The 25,784-nt window shown below is 38.9% G+C and overlaps 1 protein-coding gene across 1 annotated transcript; it reads right to left on the bottom strand.

The window, feature by feature from the left end:
- Positions 1 to 4,762: 4,762 nt before the first annotated feature.
- On the bottom strand, positions 4,763 to 25,156 carry msna (moesin a). The gene is made up of 13 exons (XM_014971261.2): positions 24,845 to 25,156; positions 13,816 to 13,899; positions 12,450 to 12,545; positions 12,088 to 12,362; positions 11,907 to 11,990; positions 11,549 to 11,695; positions 10,547 to 10,643; positions 10,292 to 10,455; positions 10,016 to 10,146; positions 9,618 to 9,778; positions 9,434 to 9,526; positions 7,107 to 7,337; positions 4,763 to 6,923 (listed from the first exon to the last, which is right to left on the bottom strand). Exons 1-13 carry the CDS (start codon positions 24,854 to 24,856, stop codon positions 6,759 to 6,761), a joined length of 1,740 nt encoding a protein of 579 aa, XP_014826747.2. The 5' UTR covers positions 24,857 to 25,156; the 3' UTR covers positions 4,763 to 6,758.
- Positions 25,157 to 25,784: the final 628 nt, after the last annotated feature.

Below are 25,784 nucleotides of genomic sequence, written 5' to 3'. Positions count from 1 at the left end.
CAGGCTACAGGGAAAAGATGCCCAAAGAGAATTTGATTATTATCTCATGATGTGAACTATGTTGCTACAAGTCAGTGAATGCATCTTGAACATCTTTCAAACTGAGCTAAGCTGAGGTTGCAGCGTCTTTCTTTAGACTTTTGGCTGCTTTTTCACCATATTTTAGCCCGGTGTCTCAGCGTCTTAGGAGTAATGTGCATCTTTTAAGCTGCCAAATTTCCAACTACAGTTGAAACCAAAAGTTTACATACAATAAAAAGACACATAAACAATTTTTTTCTCGCTGTCTGAACTTAAATTAGACCCAACATTTCTTGTTTCAGCTTGGTTAGAATCACCTACATTATTTATATTTCTTAAATGTCAGAAAACTTAGCGGGAACATGTTTCAGAGATTTTCTCGCGACTTTCTTCAAACTCACAAGTTTAAATACAAAACTATCTTGTTTAACAATGTGGAAAAGCTCAGATGATTATGTTATGGCTTTGGAAATCTCTGATAGGCTAACTGTCACTTGTGAGTTAATTGGACACACATGTATTTTAAATCCACACTCAGAAAACAAAGTTTATTTTCTGACACAGTTGGAATGCCAAAAAAAAAAAAATGACCAAGATATCGGGAAGTGAAGAGTGGATCTCCAAAGTCTGGATCATCGTTGGGAACAACTTTCGGATACATTAAGGTCCTGCCACTCAGGAAAAAACCTTTACTTCAAAAGAAGCATACAAATTCAGGCAGAGGAGTCGTGGGTAGATCTGAAGAGACGTGTGTGAGCAAGAAGGCCCGTCTGGATTACTCCAGTTCTGTCAGGGGAAATGAACCAGAACTCCTACAAAGTATCATGAGAAGTTTGTGAAAAAAAAAAACCCAAAACGTTTGACCCAAGACGTCCTGACGCTGACCAAATGCTAATAAACTTCTGAATAACTTCTGAACAAAACATGTTCTTGCTGAGTTTGCTGGCATTTAGAAAGGATAAATCATTTTTGGTAAATATAACTGACCTAAGACAAGAAACTGGTCTGATTATGCTGTGTGTAAATATCTCTTTTCAACCGTATCATGAATCCATTCGCTCTCTTCTGTTTATCTGAGGTCAGAGGTAACAGGCCCCTCCACCCCACCACCCTGCAGTCCATCCTGAAGGATCCCAAAGGGATCCCAGGTCAGAGGAGATAAAAAGTCCCTCTAGTGTAATCTGGATTACAGACATTTCCAGAAAACTTCCTAAACCAAATCACCCTGAAGGCGCCCCAATGAAATGTCTGAAAACTTTGAGTAATGTTGTCTGTCACATCAAATCCCAATAAAATACACTGAAGCTCTTGGCTCGGTGGCGAAAGGTTAAAAGATTTACAGGTTCTCCGAATACTTTTGGCTTCACCGTTAAACATAACCATGAATGCTGGTTTGGACCTGAACTGTGCAGAACGTTAAAAAAAAAGAAAAAAAGTTATGCATCAGCATTTGCTATCGCAGGTTTTTGAACAGAAAGAAGCATTGAGCCATTCCAACAGAGTAAAAAAAACCAAAGACGTGTACATCCTAACATGATGTGAGCTGATATGACTAACAGGGCAGCTGGAGCAGAAGAAGAGGCAAAAGTATTAAAAGTTTTTAAAAATTTTTTCTTTGGTTATCTTTACTTGCACCAGCTGTTATTACTTTGTCATTGTGGTTAAGTGCAGAATGTAGATTACTGATAAAGTAGAAGAAGTTAGCTTCAGACTAAACTCAAGAAAGGGTCTGAGTATAACGTTAAAACACAAAACTAGTGCTACTTGTAAACAACAAAAGCAAAGCGAAAAAAAAAAGTTAAAGCCCTTTATTTACGGAGAAATGTCTTGAGCTCTAATATCTTCTTAATTAAAGCAGCTTTTTATCTTACTGTGAAACTTGACATGTCAAAGAAATGTATGTTTATTTTTAACGGGTTATTTGACAAAAGTGATGTTTGGCGAGCGTCAGTGTGACATGTCGCGGAGAAGTTTTATCGTTAGTTTTTATTCCTGCGGTATAAGCAGCGAAGCAAACTAACAGACTGACTCATTCTACTCAAAGCACTTCTCACTCTGTTAACTTGGTTCAGACAATGCATCTTATCTTAAAGCGGCAGTTTAGAGTGTTAACCATTTCAACACTCCTTTTGAGCCACTTCTACCACAGGCATAGGGGAAGTTCAAGATAAAAAACAGCATCTCTCTTTAGTGTTCAGTTGTTCAATTTCCTATTACAAAAAGAAAAAAAAGAGAAAATTGTTAGGTAAAACATTTATAATAGCACTACAGAACTTTTAGAATAAGTTTTTCTCTCTCTTTCTTTTTATTGTTCTTGCTTTTATGCATTTCTCTGACAAAGTTTTAAATGTTGGCACCCAGCCATGCATGCAGTAGCTTTTGGCTCTGGAAGCATGTGCTTAAAAAAACAAACAGCCAACAGCAACAAACAAAAAAAAAATCGGAAGAATTTCCACAGTCTGCACTTTCCTTTAAAGGTTTAAACTGTACCAACAGAGAGTTTCTTATTTACCTCGCCTGCCACTCACTGAGTTTGTTGTACATTTGAGTTTTGAGTCTGAATCTGACTGTTTCTAATGGGATTATTGTCACACTGCTGTGTGTGACATTTGTGGAAAAAAAAAATAGACTGAGAGATTGTTTTTGTTTTGTTTGTTTTTTTCCGGGGGGCGGAGGGTGGGGGGTTCCGACTAAGCTGTTTGCAGAAATATAGTTTGCAATGTTTTTAAAGATGATGCACAAGTCTTAGTGGTTTCCTCTTCTGTTTAGTGGTTGATATGTGTAGGTCTTAAACTTCAGTTTTAGTTTTTAACTAAACTTTAGCCAGTTAAATGCAAAGATATACGTTTAATTTAAATTACATTTGCGAGTTACATGAAGCTATTCCTATTCCTTTATACATGTATTGCGTCCAGAGAGTCTGACTTACTTGCTGGCAATAAAGTTGGTTATAACAGAGCTTCAGGATTTCTGACTCATTTTTTAAAGTGCTGCCACACCTTTTCTTATTTTGTCACATTTATTGGAACAGTGACGAAATAGAGCACAGTTTTGTGAAAGAGAAGGTCCCTAAACTGTGCGGACGTTTCTGCGTACCTGTTTCGTATAGCGTGTACGTGTTGGGATGAAGGGTGTAAAATGTCTGCGTAGCTCAGCTTAAGTATTATTGTTGTTATTATCAGGACATTGCTACTACATGTGGATAGCTAATAAGTTAGCTGGCTTATCTGGAGACCCCAATGTCGATGCTAAAGAAATGGATGTGTAAAGATGATGCCGGGGCAGAATATGTTAAATTAGATGATTGAAAATAAAAGTAAATGCGCGTCTTTCTGGTGTGAAAATGCTCCTAGGAGTGTCCTCCAAGCGTTGTGACTAAATATAGTGGATATTAGTAAGCTGCAGTTTGTTATCAACATGCGGTCATAAAAAGACATGTTTTTATTTTTTGTTGAATCTGATAAATACCAAATATAGCACCGACACTAAAGAGCATTTTGGCATTAATAGGGTGAATTTGCTAAAAACCATCTGATTAAAATGTATTTGAATTTCAACTGAAGGATCTTTTGCTGTGTCTGTAACTTTAGACCAAATCCAAAAGATTCTGTATCCTGCTGGTTTTGTGTTCTGTATTTGCCACTTTTCTCTTTTTCTTTCTTTCTCTTAAAGACTCTTCTTCCTCACGTTCTTCATCAGTTTTCAGTTTTAGGGTGTGAAACTGTGTTTGTTATTCAGTTGTCCTCATCGTTTTGTCTGCAAATATGGTTAGTAAAACCTGTTTAAGTCCAGCTTCTAAACCTTTAATGTTGTTCTTCAGTAGCTGTTTGATTTGCCAGTTATACTATTATCATCAGGAGAAATAAGTCAGCAGCACCTGTTTGCAGATGACGCCATCCTTTAATTAATAAAAGGGCCACATTGTGAGGCATGCTGTTGTTATTCTTCATATTGCCCTCCATCTGCTACAGGCGTTATTGTATCTTTTACTATTTGATTTTCAGGGTCCATATTAGGCATTTAGTTTTTGTTTAGTTTTGTTTAAAAGGGTATTTTAGGCTTTTATCGTCTTAACTTATCAGTCAGGAAAGAAAACTAGTTCAGACTAACTTTTTGACATTTTTCACTATGGTGACATTACTTACTCCACACCTATTTCCATTCTGTATTGTTACTATTTACAGTTTAGCACAAGTTCATCGCACACAGCACATCAGCGTGTGCTTTATTTTCTGTTTAGGCCTGAGAACCCAACAGTACTGCTATGTATTTCAGTTCTAAACTCTACTTTTGCGCAGGCCTGCAGCCTTAATGCAGATTTTCAGTTCTTGAATCTTGGTTTCTGTAGAATCTAAATGTATTTAGCTGCTGTCTCTGGAAGAGTTAAAAGCTCTTTTAAAGACGCCATATGCATGTTATGATTTTAACTTGTTTTCTGTATTTTTGATGTTTATGCAAACCTCAAGCTTGCAACTTCTACTTGTCGTACCTGCTTGACCGTGTCTCCCCCCAGAATAAAAATGTTAAAGGTTAAAAACAAAAATAAAGATCTAAATAACTTTTACATTCATTAAACAGATGTTATGAAGACGGAAAAAATGTGTTTTGTTGAAAATGAGCTAAAAACTTTTTAAACTTCCGCTGAGAGTGAATTCGACTTGAAATGAAATGAGCCACCTAGTGGAAGAGAGCGGAATTTGACATCACCGTGCCAGAAATAAGGAAATGAAGGGAGACAACATTTTTACCAAACTTTTATTAGTTGTTGCTGAATAGTAAAAACAGGGCAAAACACTGCGTCATGTTTACAGTTGTTCACGTTTCCGTTGTTTCTTTCTAAAGACCAAACACACTCAAAAACAGTTTGTTGCAATTATGCTTCAAGTCCTTGGACCGAAGGTATAAGACTGCTGCATAAACACGAAGGAGTCCACAACATTTGCATGACTTTTCTAATTTATTTGAAGACTTAAGGCATGATTTGTTGGAAATAGTTGAGACTGTTTATGAAATGCTTTAGAAAAAAAATCATTTTGTAAAAGGCATTATGAAAATAAAGTGTTGTGAAATTTTCATGATGAAAATACATTCTGCATTAAAGGGTAAATAAATTTTCCAAAAAAGGTCCTTAATTGCTACAAAAAAATATATATATATCATACATGAAATAAAATCAAACTTTATCAAATGGCATCAGAAGAAAAAAAGTCTTTTCATGCATATTTTTTGGGGCTTGGTTCAAGTATCTGTTTATGGCACAATCATCAAGCTATAGAGGTACAGCACACTTTATTGTCAGTTTTTTATTTTTATTTATTTGCCTTTTAACAAGCTGTGGTGTATAAATGTTCTTTTTTAACAAAGTGATACTATTGGCAAGGTTTGCTCTTTTTTTGTGTGTAGTTTGTCTTGTACAAAAGCATCTAAGATGTCCTAGTGTCAAACACGTCACACTCAAATAATTCCAACTACGACATACAAAAAAGTAGTTAAAAACATACAGTATATCAAAATCTGCATGCAAAAGCAGAAAAGGTGCCCCTCTTTTATGTTTCAAATTTTAAAGTGAATTATGATTTTTTTTTCCAGTGCATATCTATTTATTGCATTTAGGTGAAATAAATAGTCGCAATTATGGAGCTGAGCAGTTATAATCTAGAGAGAAGACCGAAACGCCACTTCAGTGAAATTCTTTCATAGTTTTATATTTATGCAGCTTAACAATCAAATATCATTAGAAATTAACTACAACTTTATAAACGCATAGTACAATACGCTTCAGATGTAGGTAACGGCTAGGAAGAGGAAAACTTTATGGCATTTTAGAAAAATGAGGAAAAAGTGAATTAGTCAGTAAATATATTACCCTTTTTGGGTTTATATGTGACCTTGAAAGTTTGCAAAGGATTTTTATGTTGACCAATCATAATTTGTCTGCACAGATCCAAAAAAAAAAAAAAAAAAGCCTAAAAAAAAAAAAGACAAAAACAGACCAAATGTTTGAAATGGTATTTAAATCTTTAATATCACATTATTGTGGATTGGGTCGTAAATACTGATGATCGATTTTGAAATAGTTGGCAGATTTTGAATGCAGACAAATGAGAAATCAATTAAATCTGCAAAAAAAAAACAAACAAAAAAACCAAAGAAATAGTAATAAAAAATAATACTGCTTTATTACGCTCTTCGTGGACAAAGATGCATACTGCACGTGTGTTGAACGCGGAGGAGAAGCCTCATGTCAAATCAAAAAGATAATCCAGCCTGATATGAAGAACTATTGCATGATGACAGCAAAAATATGCCTGCAAATCAGATTCCAAGCAGTGCCAAATTTATGCCTTCACTTTAAAATAGTGACAGAAAATATATAAAGAAACTAAAAGATCTTTGCTCAATAAGTCGTAATAGAGGCATAAGGCCTTTGAAAATATGCTACATAGCCCCTCCCCCTATCAGGAATGTACTACCAAAATACAGTATGTCCCTTTACAACCAGTGACTTGCCAAAAATTCTAATTTAGAAATAAAAACAGTTGGAATTTTCCACATCCATATTTGTACAATGTGCTGTGCTTTTTGCAGCTACGTCACGTTGATCTGATTTTGTTTGCGTACAGAAAAAAACTAAAACAAAAAACAAAAAAACAGCTTGAGTGAGGCAGGACTGCAGTCCAAGCAGCAGGGCCCCGGCCTAGGGGGCGGGGCCCGTTTTGCGTTGCAGATCGAGCGCATCACATGCATTCGAACTCGTCGATGCGCTGTTTGGTGTTGCCCGACCGGATCTGTCTGAGGGTCTTGTACTTGTCGCGTCCGGCTTTCATGTTCTCCGCATGGATCATGTCGTTCACCGTCTTCTTGGTGTCGTCTCGGGCGTTGGCCAGCTCTGAGCTCAGAGCCTAAGGGGGAAAAAAAACAACAAAAAACACATTTAACACAGCAAAATATGAAAAATAAATAAATAATACCGTAGCAAATAAAGGCTGGATGTGTTTTAATTTGATCCAAACTATTGGATCAAATTAAAACATTTGATCCAAGTACGAACAACCAATCATTAGGAGGTATAAACCAAGCCTTACAAGTAGATGTTTCTGCAGACGCTCGTTCTTCTCGGCTTCGGTCATTCGCTCCTCTTCGCTGCGGTCCTTGTACGTAGCTGCAGACGTGAACTCGGCGCTAGCCTCAGCGCTGCTCTCGTCATTCTCGTCATGCTCATTCTCGGCGTTGAGTGGCTCCTGGACATGGGCCGCCATCACTTTGTTTTTAAGCTCTTCTTTGGTCTTCTCCAGGTCCTCCTGCACTGTGGTGGCCTGAGGGTGACAAGAAATGATAAGAGGCCGGTCTGGTCATTATTTACGGCCCTATAAAACAGAGTTTGCTTTCTTTGTGTGCTTATGTCTGCATATGGGAGGGTATCAAAGGAAAAAGGAATGCAACATGAGCCGATAGTGGTGCCAGCAACAGAGATCGGAATGTCTGAATGCTCAAAAACTGCACAACATGGAAACTTGGCACAACCGTTAAGATGTTAAACAGGATTTCCAGCATTTAAAAAGAACTTTAGTCACACTAACAGGAAATCACCAATAGCCCTGGCTGGGCTTGTTTTTGATCGTAATGAAACCCAAGGGGAACCTGGGAGCTTCCAGCACACAGCACACAAAGATAATCTGAAAACTAGATTTATTACATTTTAACCTCTATTGACTTATTTTTAAACATGCAAGTTGAGACAATTTAGAAGCAGAATATTTTCACCTCTTTTTATTTCCTCTAAATCGTGTTTAAAACCAGGTTAAACCACTCTAAATGACAATTCATCTCTAGGCGTGTAGCAAGATGACAACTTGCGATTTTAAATGACCACAATGACCACAGTGTTTCTTGTCGACGTTACATCCAGCTAATAAAGCGCTAGCTAGCTGACTGCTGTTAGCATGTTACTTCCTCTGCTGCAGGGTAAGCTATTATTATGAGCCTGAGATAAAAAAAAAGTGACTGCTTTGAACTCCACACTGTTTGTCTATGTTTGAGACAGGAAGTAGTTCTTAAGTTGCCTAGCAACATCTTGTCATCAGGGTGGTTGATAGCATCTATTAATCTGAAAGTCCTACTTTCAGATTCTCTGAAAAAGTAACACTGACATCATAAGAATGGTGCCTAATTCTTAGAATATGAAAAATTATGAATAAGAATGGTGCCTAACTCTTATGAATAAGAATAATTATGAATAAGAATGGTGGCTAAACATCATTCTTATGATGGCTAACAGCTGCTAACAGAAGTAAAGTTAGCAAGACTGAGCTGCATTTAATCTCTTTAGTTCATCTACAGATCAACATGTAGTTGACTTTTCTTAGAACACAGTTTGAAATTCTATGTCTGAAAATAATGAAGATTTTTTTAAGCTAGGCAAGTTTTAAAAACCTGACCTAAAGATTTCGCTCTAATTACAAATGAAATCCAAAGTTTCAAGGGGTTCTGTGTAAACTGGTTCTCCCAAATTACTGCTGAAATCTCATCTTGTTCTTCTGAGCTGGATGTATCATTACATATACGACACATAAGAAAATCATTGTTTTCCACTGAAAGGTTGGTCGGTAGGAAAACGCCACACTACTGCCTTCTCACTTCTCGCCACATGGTGGCTCTAGAGTACATGGTTTTTTTTTTGCTCAATAGTAAGAGGCATTGAAGGAAAAAATCAACACGGCTTGCTCTTAATTCCTCATTAATATGTTTCTTATGCTTACTTTCACACATAAATATGACTGTATTGCATAAAAATGAAAAGAGTTATGCATATCTGCTGTCCTCATCAGTCAGGACACAAATCTCACTGCACAGACACTTTCAAGTCACACAGATTAAAGCTATATGAATAATGTCTGGCAATGTGCTAAGGCCTGTCACGATAACAGATTCTGCTGGATGCTAAATTGTCGATGTCCCCGTGGGCAAGGCACTTAACCCCAAGTTGCCTACCGATCTCCGTATCATCGGTGAATGCAAGTGTGAGCGTTAGTGAGAGCAAACGGGTGAATGTTGCTCTAATCTAAAGAGATTTGAGTGATCAAAATGGAAAAGGAAAAGTAATTAATTAATATAATTATAAATGAATTATGAAGTTCCTGTAAACAAAAAATAAGAAGCCAGGTCTCCACACTTTGCCGTATAAACGTGACATTTTTCCCCCAACAGTATGGGAAACATGGACTCAACCGAGACCAGAACACGTGTTCAGTATCTTTTTGTCCAACTAAGATCAGCAAGTTGAGATATCATAAATGTTGGAACGTAAAACACAACATTTTTCAAAGGGAAATTTGCCACCCGACACCTGTAGAGCTGTGTATCCTATGAAGTCAAATGTGTGGAAGAAAAGAAGCAGAAACGTGGACCACACCTTCTGCTGCCACTCATTTGCCTCTTCTTCTTTCTTCTTCTTAGCATCCTCCAGGAGAGAGATCTTTGAAGTCAGCTCAGCCAACTCTGTGGCCTAAAAACGGTAAAGAAAAAAAATCTTATGGCAGCTGAAATCATTAGCAGATTGTTTTAGACATCACACCACCATGTCTGTCGTAACGGACCAGGTGCTCTTGGTTCTTCATCTGGTTCTCTGACTGCTGCAGCAGTGCCATCTTGGCTTCCTCGGCTCCCTTCAGCTCAGACTCCAGACGTTCGGCCTCCTCCTGAGAACGCTTCCTCTCCTGCTCCAGCTCCAGAGCCCTCTGAGTCTGCTCCTCCAGCTCTGTGCACATAATCAAAATTAATGGCAACAACAATCTAAAGCAAACGTTGCTTTATTGATTGTAGAGCAGGAGTCTGCAACGGCAAGTCTTCGAGGAGCAGAGGAAGTAATTCTGATGCCGGTGTATTGAACCAGGGATGCATCTAAAAGTTGCAGGAGACCAGTCCTTGCGGACAAGTCTTAAATAGACTTAAAACTTTTGAGTAAGTTTTACTTGGTTGCTGAAATGTTCCCCACCTTGTTGGGCTTTTTTGGTCTGATCTTCAATCTGCTTCAATTTCTCCATCAGCTCCTCCTTCTCTTTCTCAATCTTTTCCTTCTCTTTTTCTGCAACCTCTCTTTTCCTCTTTTCGTTCTCCAACAGAGCCCTAAGGGGGGGGAAAAAAGGAGAAGGTATGTCAGATTGTTCACCGTAGTTTTCAACTTAAATACATACAGTGAACAGAGACTTTGGAAACTGGGATATTATTTATTTCTGTTGTCAAATTCCACCATATATTTGTCCGTTGGTACCTCTCCATCTTTTTGTGGTTCTTCTCCTCCCGAGCCTGCGCCTTCATCTGCTGTACCTCGATGGTGTCGGGTTTGCGGCGGCGCATGTACAGCTCATGGTTGCCCATGCACAGAGCCAGGATGCGTTTGTTGATGCGCAGCCTCGGAGCGTAGAATACAAAGTCCTGCAGTTTAAGTACAATTAAAGATTTTTTTTTTTTGCAAAATGTCAAATGAAAAATACATTTTAATGATATTATTTACACTAAAACATACTGGTGCTTTCTTGTCAATTGGTTTGATGACAAACTTCTTGTCGTTGAAGGAAATGTTCCTAATTTCACTCCAAGGAAATCCAATTTTGGGCGTCATTCTGTTAAAGGTGGAAAGACGTAATTAGTTATTTATTCATTTAGTAATGTACAAATTATTCAGACAACAAAAATACAGAGTTGGTAAATTTTTGGGCTTAAAATCCAATAAATAAACCAGGATCATTGCTAGGGATAACTAAATGCACAATTTCTTTTTTCTTTTTTAAAAAAAAAAAGTCTCACAGTTTGAGCACATTAAATGTGGAGTCCGCCAAGGCGTTGTGTTAGGCCCTAAACTCTATATCAAGCATTTCATTTTACTCTGTTTAGGGAGCAAATCTCAAATAATAAAACAGAATTTACATGAATTCATGTCATATTGTAGTAGCATAATTTCTAGCTGAAAAACGTCGCCATTAAATTTGGTACATTTACTTGATGGAGAAAAATAAGCAGATCCAGAAATTGCTGCAAGAAAATAACTTTTTTTCCATAATTATCAGTAAGTTCAGTCAGATTAAAAATTTAAAAGTTGAAAAAACTGGAATAGTGTCAACAATTTTCCATAGAAAACTGCGGCAAAGAGTGGCATCTAACAGTTTTCATAAACTGTTAGTCAATATCTTCATGCAAACCTGCTGTTTGTTGCATGGAAAATAGCCTTCTTTGTCCTAACAAGACAAACCTACAAGGACTTTTCCTGAAGCAGCCGAGCTTTGGTCTGATGGGAATAAAGTTGATTGTTCCACCAACCACAATCCCCAAACATAAATCTTTTAGAAAAACTTTGAGGTTTCCCTTCCAGTGTATGCTCCAACCTTGAAAAATGCTACTCAAAAGAAAAAAAATAGTACTTATTTTCACAGGGGTGCAATTAATCTGAATGAAAAATCTCCTATTTGCTGTTTTTTTTTTTTTTTTTTTTTTTAGAACAAATAAAACCTAAACCAAGACAATGACTTACTTGTCATTCTGTTCATAAATGTTGAGACCCAGAGCATCCACTCCCAGAAACAGCTCAGTTCCTTTCTTGTTCTTGATGTTGAAGTAGTTGACTCCATACATCTCCAGGTCCTGGGCGATCTTCAGGTACTCCATCATGGATTCCTCCCTGCAAACACATGACTGTCAGCTCTCGGTTGGACCCTGATCAGCAGTCTGAGCTTAAGCTATAAGCCTCCAGTCGAAGGTAAAACGACAGAGGTAACGTTTCTTTCACTTTGACAGAAAAGGTTTTACTAACCAAAGGCACAAAACTGGCGAAACAATGTGCAGAAGAACTGCATTTAAAAGAAGAAGAAGCTGAAGCAAGAGTGAGTCACCTCATCATGCCCTTGTGTTCTTCATGCCACACTTGAATCCTCTCCTCCCACTGCTCTTTGTTGAGTTTGTGCTGATCCAGTACTCTAGGAACATGGGACACAACCGTGCGTCATTCGGAGCGCTAAGACCAACAGCCAGACAAACGCGACGACGGGAGAGGAAGGATAAAAGCAGCGCTACCTCTGAGGGAGCAGGTTTTCACTGCTCAGGTAGCCCGACGTGTGCACCTCCTTGTTGTAGTCGCCGAACTTGGCCTGCACGGCGTAGGAGGCCAGGAGCACCGCCGTCTCCGGGGGGCAGTAGATGTCGTCGTTTAGGATCGCCTCCTTCACCTGCAGGAAGAAGAGCCGCTGTGTGGCATCCTGGATCAGCTCCTCCGTTACGTCCTCAGGGAAGAACTTGGCACGGAACTTGAAAAAGAGCGGGTTTTCCTTTCTCACATCCTGGGCTGTCACCTGAAACACAAGAAGAGGTCAGAGGTGAAGGGTTTACAACTAAGGATAGCATAAAGAAGAAGAAGAAGAAAAAAATGAAGAGCTCACCTTCTTATTGAGCTTCAGCCAGGTAGAGAAACCCTTTGTATCCTGGTACTGGAGTCCAAAGTACCAAACCTCTCTTAGTCCAATGGTCTTTACCACCTTAAAATGTAAATAAATAAATAAATAAATGGATCATTTGTCTACAAGCTGTCACTGAATATGTTTTTCTCTAAATGATTCAGTTTCCTACCACATGCAAAAACATATAAATGTTTGTTTAAACTGATTGTAGGTCGTAGTATTCGTACTCATACAGGTTCTGTGATGGACTAGCGACCTACCAAGGGTGTACCGAACACTTCGGCACATCAGGCCCAAAGAGGATGAATAAAATAAACACGCTTTGGTTCGCCTGTTCTCTTAATTGATATGCAAGTAGCTATACAGCCAATCAGATGGTAGCAGTGCACTTAGGAATCTAGTGATCAACCAAGTTCATTCAAGGCACACAGAGAAGCATCTCTGTGCGCAAAACACATCAAACCTCGAAGCACGCAGGCAAAAATAAATGCTTAGAAAAAGGGAATCTATTGTTATTGAATGATGCTTCCTTTGGGCAGCAAAGAGTTGTTTAAACAAAAGATTTTCATCACATTTTGTTTTTTATAAATAACTAAATTAATATCAATAAATCAAGGTCGTAATGAGTAGATTCGCTGGAAGCAAAAATATTCAACATTATTTTCACTGTGACCCACTAGAGGTTAAAATTAGGTTTAGATGTGACCTGATTAGTAATACGTATTCACTGCAGTATAAATGTCATTCAAATTTTGAGCAAACTATTAAACTGTTACAAAATACCAAAAAAATGAAAATGCAAAATTTACATTCAGTGGTTTTGAGCAAATCAACCAGACTATGCAAAGCGTAATTTTGCCAGGTACTGATGCTATGAAGGGCTGCAGCAAATAGGAAGCAAAGGTTGAAAAGTAGCATAGACCACACATCTCAGAAACATGGCGAGAGGCTTTCCAGGAGTTGTACTTTTGGCGATGTTGCATGCTGAGATGTAGAGAAATAAATGCAATTCTACATCGAGTTATGGAAATATCTGGGAAGACAACTGATCAGTTACGTGAGGTAAATTTTCACTGCGTTAGAACATATTTGGTAATTGTGCTTCCGTCTACCCTTTGGTGCATTAATCATTTTTCCAAAAAGCCCAAAACCACCTCAAGAGAACATGAAAACTATTTTTGAGAAATTAAGGAAATTATTTCAAATTTTGCCATTCCTGTCAACCTTTTCTAATGCAATACTTCAAAATGCACACTAAAAAATGCTGATGGAAACACAATTTGTGGCATACAAGTATAACCAGTCACACATTAACAGAGTACAGTAAGTAAGTCAGTTTGTATCATACCTGGTCAAAGAGTTGCTTCCCCGTTGTGCTGGGCTGAATGGCAAACTCCAGTTCAGCATCCATCGTGATAACACGCACACTGACCTGATTGAACAGAGAAAATATAAGAAAAAATATTTTTCTTATTTCTTATGTTTGGGTTACCATATAGGTAACCCAAACATCACTCTTTACAGATTTAAATCATTTTACCCATAAGAACATGTAGGTTAGCAAAGGTTAGCAACTGATAGTGTAAGAGTTGAGCAACTCCATTGCCATCACAGCCATTCGGCTTGACGAAGTGAGTCATCAGTGCAGACAGAGCGTCTGCTTACCATATCATGAGATTAGGTTATGCTATAACCTGAGATTGCTATAAAATTTAATAGCATTTCTACAAACTTCTACTATATGTTCATGTACGATGCTTTGCTCTCTTAAAGCCAGTTCAAAGGTTAGTTGGTACATGTGGCTGCTTAGAGATCCTTGCATTTCACAGGACAAACCGTAGAACTGAATGTTCATGAAGACAACAAAAATATGAGCGTGTTTCCATGATTTATGGAACCTTTTGACACTGTGGTTATTTTAAGGTGTCCATTTTAATATTGGTCCTGCTCTTTTTAGCTACCAAATTCAACAAAGAGAAAATCAACTCCATTCATACAAATTAAAACAATAAAATGGTTATCTAATGCAGGCAACATGTGTACTGTTTATAAGTTTTTAGTAAAAATCTGAAAATCCCTTCTAGGAATTAATTGCTGGCGTTTTGTGATTAAATTTAAAACATGTTATAGTAAACATAGAATGTAAAAACCCCTGGTGGACTTTTACCCACTTGTGGTGGGCATCCAACTGGAATTAAGGCCCCGTGCAACTTTTAACCTAAATAAACAGAAGAAAAGGATCTCTGTCTTTGTGTCAACAGCTTAAATAAAGCTCTGGAAAAAATTAAGAGACCACTTAAAATGATTATTTTTTCTGATTTTGCTTTTTATAGGTATATGTTTGAGTAAAATTAACATTGTTCTTTTATTCCATGAACTAAAAGAACAACATTCCAAGCAAAAATGTTGCTTTTATTATCAGGAAATGAAAAATGGTCAAAATCATGAAAAAGATACAGTGCTTTCAGACCTCGGATAATGCACAGAAAACAAACTCATATTCATTTAGAAACAATAATGCTAATGTTTTAACCCAGCAAGAGTCCAGAAATCACTACTTGGTGGAAAAACCTTGATGTTTTCAATGGGGTTCAACCCAGTAGATTCTTTTTTTTTTTGCCCCCAGAGCTGTGTACTATTAAAAAAAATGTTAAGATGTATAATCCTGGAGATAGAAATAGGTTTTATTTAAAACAGAAACACTGTACTCATAGGAAGCCATCTAATTATGCATTATTTAAAAACAAACAAACAAAAAAGACATTGTAGTCCAAGCAAAGCTGCCACCACCATACCAATTCTGTATTGTTTTACAGAGTGAAATTTATTGAAAACCCTGCCTCATGCTTCCACACTGCGCTGATAGTCTCTGCCAGTCTGGCTTCGAGTGTAGAAGTTATCTACAGGAAGTAACCACATCCTCTGGAGGCTGGGCCGTGTGAGGCAAGACGGCTAAACACTGATGTCTCATGAGAGTCGTCTACATCCTGTCATGTATCAAAAAAGCCAGCACGCTGCTAAACTTTCTGCTCTACTAAGGCCAAACAGTTATCAATTGATTATCTCTTCAGGGAGCAAATTCTATAGTTCAGATAGTTTTTTTTTTCGTTTTTACACATGGCCAACATTTGGATGTGCTTATCTAACCTCTTAGTCTCTCTCAGAAAGGTCACCCAGAGTCAAAAATGATTTGGTGCTTAGTAAGCTGACTCTGTTGCTTTCTCTGTCAAAGAAGACTTAAACAGCAGCACGCATCCCTATTGGGAAATAACTGTGCAGGCAGAGGCCCACGCCTGCCCTGAACAACAATGGTGTGCATTATTTCCCAGTTGCGGGGCCTCGATTAGAGTTGCGTTCTTTCCCAACCATGTCAGCAAGACCCCATTTTACTGCTCAGGACACTTTCTCCTCTGCCACTTCCTGTCATCCGCTGTAGTTAAAGACTCCGAAGTGAAGCCTTCGAGCTGAGTCTGTTCTCTGAGTCAACAGTCAGATGAAGTAATTTATTTGTAGAAACATTTAGCCAATCCCTCTGAACATGGCGGAACACCTTTCAGTTTTTTTTTTTTTTGGTTTAGAGCAGATAAGAGTTCAGCTCTGGTGGTGATCGAGAGGTTTCATTTCCGGAGTGAGAATGGTTAATCTTGCATGAAAAGGGAACTACGCATCTAAATTTTCTGCCTGCTTAGGGTGTGTCTCTTATGGCCTGAACTCAAAAACACTTCAGAAGCTATTATTAGTACCCAGTTGAAAAAACACCACCCTCAGGTCCATGAGTTAAGTTTCTCTGGCTTCTCTTTTTTGCTGTTCCCTTCATTGAATCAAGTTATATTTGATCATTGACTTGTTACTGGCTTGTGTAGCTTCTGTCAAGGTTCCTTAAGCATCCTGAATGGCATCAGCTGTATTTGTTCCATGCTGCATGCCATGCTTTTTGCTTTTAGCATTTTACAACCAATGTATCCTACCAACACTGGCAGCATTTGAATCACTGCTGGCATAATTTTTTTTTACAATATTGGCTGTTAATTCCCAACAAAAAGCAGCAAACTTACAGCTTTTGAAGCAACAGTGCATGGGGGAAAGTTTTTTAATTTCCTCTGACTGCTAGTTGTTCTTCAGTGCTAATGCTAGCTAGCTGCAACAAGTACATTTTCAGTTTCCTTTAAGACTTGCATATCTCTGTCCTACTCTATTACAGTGCTTCAGTTAACATTTTTGTTAGCATTAGTGCATTAGTAAGTATATAGCAGCTTGACACTTAAGTATAAATTGTCACGGCTATATACTTAAGCTTTGCTAATGGCTAGCATGCTACAATGCTCAGAATTAAAATGAAAATGTTTAAACGGCATCTGCTATTGTTAGGGCTGAAGTTTTATTTCATCATTGTCACACAGGCAGTTAGGAAACATAAGGTTACAGCTGTCCATTTTTATTATACCCTCATTGTACAATATTAAAATTCAAACAAATTAACAGTTTTGAAGAGCAACATATCCATTGGAGGGCAACTGACAATATTTTTTTAAATTTGGAATTCGACTCGTCTTATAGCCTTGTTCACATTTTGAAAAAAGAGAAAAGTTGAAATAATAAACAAAACCATGTCAACAGCAGAGAAAGGAGTGCCCAGAAACATTAGCAAAACCAATGATTTAACCAAGCGGTGCCAGTGGCAGCCATGACCAACCCTATACATTTTCAAAATCCATCATGTCAAACCGTTTATGGACCATAACAATTATTGATATAAATTGTAAGATAAAAAAACAGAGTAGACCTATAACAGAGTTGTAAGGAGGTAGAGAGGGGTTCTTTCTGATATAGACAAAATTTTCACTCATCCCCAATAAGACAGATGTCAGGAACTACACTAAACCACCTTAAAATACAAGGATTTTTCTAATCAAATCACATTCCTTTTGACCTGCCCACACAGCAGATGTTCTGGGATTCTGTGAAGAGTAAAAAAAATGTTGTTGGAATGCTGGGGTTCTGATAGGAGGAAGAGGAGGAACACGAATGAGTCAAGTTCATGTGAAGGTGAACAGCGGAAAATACCCCCAGTCGCACTGCCAGGAAGAGGAAGAGAAACTACTGAAAGAAACCGGATGGTTTAACGATGAAGAGCAGAGCAAAAAACTCTGATACAAGATGTCCTTTGATTGAACAGTACATCCAAGTTTTTCAAAGCAAAACACTCTGAAGATTAAAATTCATTCTGCACACTTAATATCCTTGCAGTCAGTTGCCCATGATGCATTCTCCACAGCGTTATCTCCCTGTGCGGTTCCCAACCACAACCCTTTCAACTCAAGCCAAGTCAACACATAAGATAACAGCAAGAGCCTTTGGAAAACAAGAAGAAACCAATCTGTTCATTGACTGCAGCGACTGGTGACGGGTGAGAAACGTGGATAAGTCAAACAAGGTCGACTTAACTCCAGCAGCTCCTAAACAGTAGGACTCCTTGATAACCAGATAGTCCACTTGATTTCAGCTTGAATAAATAAAAAAAAATGTGTGTGTCTTATCTCATCCAGTGAAGTGAAATGGTTATTTTAAAATGTTAGCTCAAGATATTTAACATCTCAGCCAGGAAGTGGGAATCAAGTGAAGGTATAGAAATAACACACAACTATTAACTTCAATATTTACAGCAAACCAACAGAGAAAACCACTGATGGGGAAAAAAAAAACACAGTTCAGTCTGTAGTCGGTTAATATGTCAATCAGTAGAATTAATTAGTCTTACACTGCTGCACGAGAGTGGGGGGAAAAAAATCTGATGGTCTAGTTTAAACTGAGTGACAGGAAGATGGTCGGTGAGAGAAAAGGATGAGGTTTCCGCCAAGGCAGGGGACCAAACGGCAGCGCAACTGCTTCACAATATCACCGCAAGCACTGAAAAACTAAGCTGTCGCTGACGATAAAATCTAAAATCACAGTGCATCTTCAGATACTGTTGTTCATCTGGTAACTTGTTACTGTAGTAGTGATGTGCTTGTTATTGGGATGGACCGATAATCGCTGGTTGGTCCTAATCACCGAAACTGTCAACGCACCTTTCCAAAGTGCTAACCTTTTGCTTAGCAACAGTGAAGATTCAACTTTAGCTACCGTGTTACCCCGATAGTAAGACACCCCCGATTGTAAGACGTATCGGGGGTTTCAGGGGGGTCGGCTAATATAAGCCGACCCCCCGATGAGAGGTGTTTCAGGGGGGTCGGCTTATATTAGCCGACCCCCCTGAAACACCTCTCATCTAGCTGCGCGCCGCCTCCTGCCCACGTCCGCACCGTCCCCCTCTCCATACGTCGCCGCGTCTGCCACCTCCCTCTGATCTTAATGAGCGCCGCCTCCTGCCCACTTCCGCACCGTCCCCCCCTCCATACGTCACCGCGTCTTTCGCCTCCGTCTGATCCAAATGAGCGCCGCCTCCTGCCCACGCCTGCGCCGTCCCCCTCTCCATACGTCACCGCGCCGTCCCCCTCTCCATACGTCACCGCGCCGTCCCCCTCTCCATACGTCACCGCGCCGTCCCCTGCACTTGTCACTGCCGTTAATTTTATGGTTAAAACAAAAAATTCGACAATTTTTTTCCAATATAAGACATACCCCGAAAGTAAGACAGTGGGGCTTTTGGGGATAAAAAGAAAGTAAGACACTGTCTTACTTTCGGGGAAACACGGTATTTAGCCATCACTGAACTCAGAGGAAGACCTTGAGGTGTAAAAAGCATTGCATAAGTAAACTATTTCATGTCAACAAAAGTTACATGCTTTCTGTTGCTGCAACAACTGGAAGCTAGACAGCAGTGGGTACATACTGGTCACTTCACTGCGACTTTATACACGTGCAACTTTTCCATGTATGAAAAGAAGTCGCTGAACCAGAGTCACACCACTAAGGCTGAATGAATTGCAGCAGATTTTCTCCGTTTTCTCCCTTGCTAGCTTCCAACTCATAAGTCGTGGAACATGCAGAGGTTTGGAGATCTCAGAGGTAACGTAAGGCACTGCATCTTCTAAACAGAACGCTTACAGAATCATGTTTATAGTAAACAAAGGTAACTGTGGGTGGGCAATGAGTATTTAATACTTAAAAACTGAATTATCATGAAGACAATCAGCTTTAAGTAATGTTTGCAAACCCCATCTATCTATCGTCTTGTGTTTATCCAAGATGGGGATTTAAGGGATGGAAACCACCTCAGTGACGTCCTCCACCTCACTCTGGGGACGTCAGACAGGATAAATAATCCCTTCAGGTACTTCTGGGTTTTCCCCAGGTTCTCCTCCCAGTGGGATGGGCCTGAAAATCCTCCAAAGGGATGGACCCAAAAGGGGAATTAAGACTAGATGCCTGAACTACCTCTATCTACTCCTTTTGATGCAGAGCAGCAGCAGCTCTACTGCTCTGCTGTACTCCTCCCATAAAAACAGATCAATTTAAAAGGATAATTAGATATATTTAAAAATAGGATTAAATTAATATTTGCATCACTTAATGTAATCGTGTACTGAAACAACCCATTTGATAGTAGGTATGTTTTATTTTTAGAACAGTTTTTGTGTTTATAAGACTGACTCAATGCATCACCTAAATGACATAACAAATAATCACTAATAATTATTTCATATCACCAAAACTTAACGTAAAAAGCACGCCTCCCTAACGTAACACCTAAAAAGCACTCAAAAATGTCAACTCTAAATAGTTTTAAAATGGCAAAACAAACCCGGTCTTACAGTGACTGTTCTCTCACATGGTGCGACGTCCTAAATAATTGATAAATGATGATTCACAGCAGGCAGGCTACAAAAATATTTCCAGTACTGTTCTTATATCGTTTTAAATCAAAGAGAGGAAACAGAAGGGGCTAAAATTAGAACCGACAGCTCAAAGCTTTTCCAAAGAAAATACTGGAAATTGGCCACAAAACTGTGATGTCAGTCCATACCTATGTTTAATTATTTCCAAATTGACACTGTAAAAAAATAAGCAGTTTTAATTTTAATGGTGTGATTTTTATAAGTGCTACATTTTCATTACGTCTTTATTCATTTTCACCTGCTCCACTCCCTAAAGCTTGCTTAGATTCGTCTATGATTCAGCAGTAAAGCTCCTTCCCGTCTCTAGTTCGGTTGTGTCATAATGTCAAATACTTTGATTTAGCAGGTCTGGAGGGCATAAACTCACACTAATCACGTCTCTGGTTTGTATAATTAGCAACATACTGAATACAGCAGATGTCATTCTATAGTGGTGAAGGTTCCTTACAGGGCAACTGAGACACTTTCACTATAAAGAGGCCTAAACAATCACGGTTCATTATAAAGTGTCACTGCAACATCTATATATATCATACATTGTACTATGAACCAATAAGATCACCTCAGCTAAAAATAAACATGGCTTTTTATGCTGTATAGAAAAAGTTAACTCAACCACGCATAACTGTACTTACTCTCAGAAATGTGACGTTCTCACGGCTTTCCGGCAGAAAACATAAAGACTCCACAGCTTTTGATTACATTTTGTCCACCAATTTTACTTCTACTAAGTCCTAATCTCCTCAGTTATGTGCACTACAGAGCCATTTAATCTCCTGCTCGCATACCTCCAGCTCTTTCCATTCACCACGTCTCCATAGACACACTTTTTAAAGGAATGGGCGCTCCAAAAACTGGCAAACATCTACGACATATGGGCTTAAAACGGTAAGTCATGCTCTGTGTTGAGTGCTATAATAACAGTAAAAGTGTTTTTTCTGTGGTTGTTTATGGAGCGTGTTATGGAGCAAACATCAGATTTTATTGTGGGGGGAAAAAAGGAAAGCATACCGATTTTAAAAAGATGAATCTTCTAGACTAAGCTCTTAAGCACTAAAAGAATCTGTTTCAATATTTATGGAAAATATGTGACAACGTGAATCGGAGTTCCTTAACTCTTTTGAATTATACAGTAGTTGCTCAACACCGTTAAGTATAGCCTTTCAGTGCAATCACTGTAATAAAACACAGAATTAGGTCATAAAATTTGACAAAGTAGGAACTTTTGTGCTTGTTGTACTGCAGAAAATACAATCTGAAGTGGGGCCTGGCATCTGAGGACCACGCGGGGGGAAGCAGGGTGGAGAACAGGCAGACCGTGATGTGAAAGTCCATATAAGGCTACAGGCGAGGAAATTACCAGAAAGGAACTGATGTAAGTGCAGAAACCTTGAGTCACAACATCACTTCCTTGGGAAATTGAAGCACTGCCACGAGCAGTCCAGCAAACACAGACTTTTTCAAACAACGAATGCTTTTGTGAAACATCTTGATTTCTAGAGTTACTTAAACACCAAGTTTAAAAAAACAACTGGGAATTAACCTGTTTATTTTCAGTGAGAATCTTAACTTTCACTGGCTTCATGACATCTGCTGAATACATGCATCTAACTTCCTTTTCTTTATTCACCTCGTCAGCCTAATATTTACATGCCGGTTTCACTGAGTGTCACAAAAAGCTGATCGAAGTCGGAGTCTGCAGAAATGAAAACTCAACCCCCCCCTTCACATCCGCCTAACTTTTAGTTTTAATTAAACCACAAACCCACACAACTCTTTAATTTAGGAAAATCCTGCTGCTTCCTCTTTAACATCCATTATGTCCTGCTCTAGTTTCCCCTTTCTGCCACTTTATTGCATACACCCTGCAGTTTCTGCATCATAGCTGCACTTGCTCTGCGCTCATGAACTAAGTGAGCTGCCAAATAGCAGCTATGGTAGCTAGCCATAAACTCTAAACCAGGTTAAAACAGCTGTCAGGAAGTAACTAAACGTGAAAATAGGGTTAGCGCTTCTCTGCTTTGCGTGTGAAACGGCTCACACAAAATGACTGTGAAAATATTCTGTTTTGAAAACAGCTTTATTTTGACTGCTGATAAATATCATCAGCATCAAAACTCGCAGGTATCCGCTTTCACAGCTTAGGCACCAGTGGATAAAAATAACTGTGCAAAACTGATGTCAGAGGCAACAACGCCTAACATTTTATTCTGGGTAGCAAATGGTGGGGGCAAAAAAAATGCAGAGGAAGTTCTGGCAGAAACAATGCTACAGGAAGAGAGCAGGTACAGGAGTTGGAGCCATTTGTACTGGAAATCTGCTTGGAAGTGTTTCAGGTTTTCTTTTTTTAATGAAATCGAATGAGAAATGCAGCAGTTAAAACTGCTGAAAGTACTCACTTTACATGTGGGCCTGTTTCAAATAATGAGGAAACCAAGGTGTTATCTATTGTGTTTCAACAACGCCTAAATGTTCCGCTGCAGCATTTAAAGTCATTCTAATGAGACGATACAGGAAGTGCAGCGGTGATTCGAGTTTTCTCATCCTCTACCTGTTGCTGCTCACTGTCGGCCAAATGGCTGAAACAGCACTAATGCATAAGGAATGAATGGTTTGCCTGTTAAGCAGCAGACTGTAGGGTAGCTACTGAGGTAAATTAACCTACTAATATCACCTTATTCCACTGGTGCGACTCTAAATGGAGCTAGTAGTTAAAGCTAGCTAGCTAGCTAGCTAGCTTTAACAGGTCTATTTTATATCTGTGCTTTAGTCTTTGGATGTAAAGAACTTGAGATGATATTAATATAAATGCATAAACTAATGTAATATACAAGCAGCAATAGGAAAAACGATTTTCTGTTTAAAATAAAGTAAGTTGAATCATGTAAAACGTTTGTTTTAACTCTGAGATACCATGTTTTTTTGTTTTACACAGGCTTATTCTTGGAGACCCAAAAACTTACAACTAAACATGGGCCAGTAAGAGATCCTCACAGTGTAATGACCTGGAGTAAGACTAGCAAGGTTTCACTGCATCAAAGTATTCACTGAAAAGATTTAAAACAAAAATGTATAAAAGTGATATAGTTGCCACTAGAATACCATAACACAGCAGCTGTTATGATGAAGATTTCTATATTGTGGTATTCATGTGGCTAAGAATGTTAAATCTTTTTCATGTTTGTGTTGAGTAACACAATTGATATCAGTAGGTTAATTAGTTGGGCTGTCTGCTCTGGTAGCCTGCAGTCAGTACCTAGAACACTTGTAGCTTGTCACTTAGATTCCTCACCATGACTGTTTTCTTCTGACTGCTAATGCTCTCAAAATAACCAAATTTGTATTTCTTGTAAGCAAGAGGAAAGTGTGGCATCCTTCTTTTAGCAAGCTAAATGGCAGTGCGCAGCAACATGTGAGAGAGGGCAGCACATGCTTTGCTACCTTTTAAACTCTTGGAATACTTTGATTCCGGTAACCAGCCAATGAAAAGTGTCTAAACCTTCTTTCAGCCACCTGACCAGAAGTGTGCAGAAGCAAGTTAAATTGCAGGAATGGTTTCGGAAGTGTAACGATGGTAATTTGATTCATGTGACCAACCCATGCCAAATTCAAACTCTGTTACATATAACAAAACGTATAATCTGGACAATGAACTGGAAGCCTCAATGTCCCCGTAGACCAATGATCTTCATCTCATTGGTCATGCCTTATCAGTTGAGTCCTCCCTTAAAACTGACTGTGAATTTGAATATTTCCTTTCATCCTCTTAAAGTTTTTTTTGTTAGTTTTTTTTTTTACCGAGTCAAGTCCAACAGTTGAAATGAATGGTAAATTAGAAATCACAATAATCTGCGTCCCCCAGTGATGAAGAGGCATTGCCATTGTGTTCCCCCCTTTTCTTTGTCCAGAACATGACCAGCACCAACAACAGATTTCCAGGGCTTCGGTTCTTCACTCTCAGCTCATCATTCACAGCCCTAAATGTATGGTTTCCCAACTCTACACATAGGTAATCTCCCCTTTTAGTCGCCCCCGGATTTTGGGCAGCACAGCTGGCCAGAGTGACAGTTCAAATCCCTCCTTGTTGGAGCAGCCTAAATAAAGAGGCCTTGGAAAAAGAAAGGCTAGCTCAGCTCGGCTCGGCTCGGCGAAAGCAGCAGGCCACACTTCCGCCGAAAACTCCCCAGAAAAGAGAGCGGAATATCTCGGTCTGCGTGAGTGGAGATGAGTTTACATCGAGGCGTTTAAGTGAAGTTTGAAGAGCAAACGGCGGGCTGATGGGGTTTGATTCAAAGGCGCTAATTTTAGTGAGCCGAGGGGCGGCAGCGCGCAAGCGCACACAGTTAACGGAAAGACAGCAGCGACCCTCCGCTGAGTTTCAAAGGATGCTATAAAACACCTCTAACTTCTCACTAACTCACTTCTGTATGATCACGGATTAGCAGGATAAAGCAGTTCCTCTTATTGTATTAGGAAATAACAAAACAGAAAATTGTGAAATTAAAATATTACAACAATTCTGGCAGTGTTCGCTCTTACCGTTTTCGGCATCTTTCCCGTCTTTTTTGTCTTCTGCACAGATTTTCCTTAAACTTGTTAAATCAGCTGACTAGTTGGGAAAACTTTTTCCCATCAGAACAACGGCACCAAGTAAACGCCCTCCCGGGTCGATGATACTTTTTGCTACACTACAAAAAGCTTCTCTCTTTTTTTTCCGTTTCAAAGCTGCGCTCCAGGGAGGGTTTCTCTTTGTTTCGCCTTAAAGTGAAGCGGAGTGGGAGCTTGATTTCCTGCTAACGGTACCCCTGCTGCAAAAAAAAAAAAAAAAAAAAACCACACCCAGAGCGATGACAGGACAGCAGCCAGCCAGACAGAGGCTCAGAGACGGGGCTCAGGCCAGCAACTGACTCCGCCTGCGGCAGCCGCATCATCATGACTGTACACCGGTTCAAGATTTAAAAAAAAAAAAAAAAGAGGGGAAAAAAGAGTTATTTTAGCAGACATGGTCAGTATTGCTCAAATGTTGCATCAGTTAGGACTCTGGGGGAAATTACGGGGATACAGACATGCGGGCTGTTAATAATGCAGGAGCGGTGCTATGATCTAAAACATAGGGGGAGCTAAACCCAGCTCTGATTTTTTTTTTTTTTTTTCATTTTTTTACTGTCTGACATTTAATCAAACTAAAGATATTCTAATGCAAGCTTATTGTGTAGGTAAAGTTATAACTTCTCAGAAATGAGAGAAGGAAAAGTTCAATTGTTCTGGAATTAATAGAAATAATTTTGGTTGGTAATTTTGTCCTGAAGCAGGAAAAGTGTCCTCTGATTTATTTATTTATCTTTTGTCTTCTTATTTTCTATTTTATTATTATAACACCTAAAACACACTGTTTGCTATTATGACAAGAAATTAGTCCCAATATCAGGAAGTGAATTATTGACCTCCATAAGTCTGGTTCATTCTTTGATACAATTTC

Source organism: Poecilia mexicana, unplaced genomic scaffold (genome assembly GCF_051168715.1).
Source record: "Poecilia mexicana isolate PSO_F unplaced genomic scaffold, ASM5116871v1 scaffold_14, whole genome shotgun sequence".
Lineage (NCBI taxonomy): Eukaryota > Metazoa > Chordata > Actinopteri > Cyprinodontiformes > Poeciliidae > Poecilia > Poecilia mexicana.
This window is presented reverse-complemented; position numbering and strand designations above follow the sequence as displayed.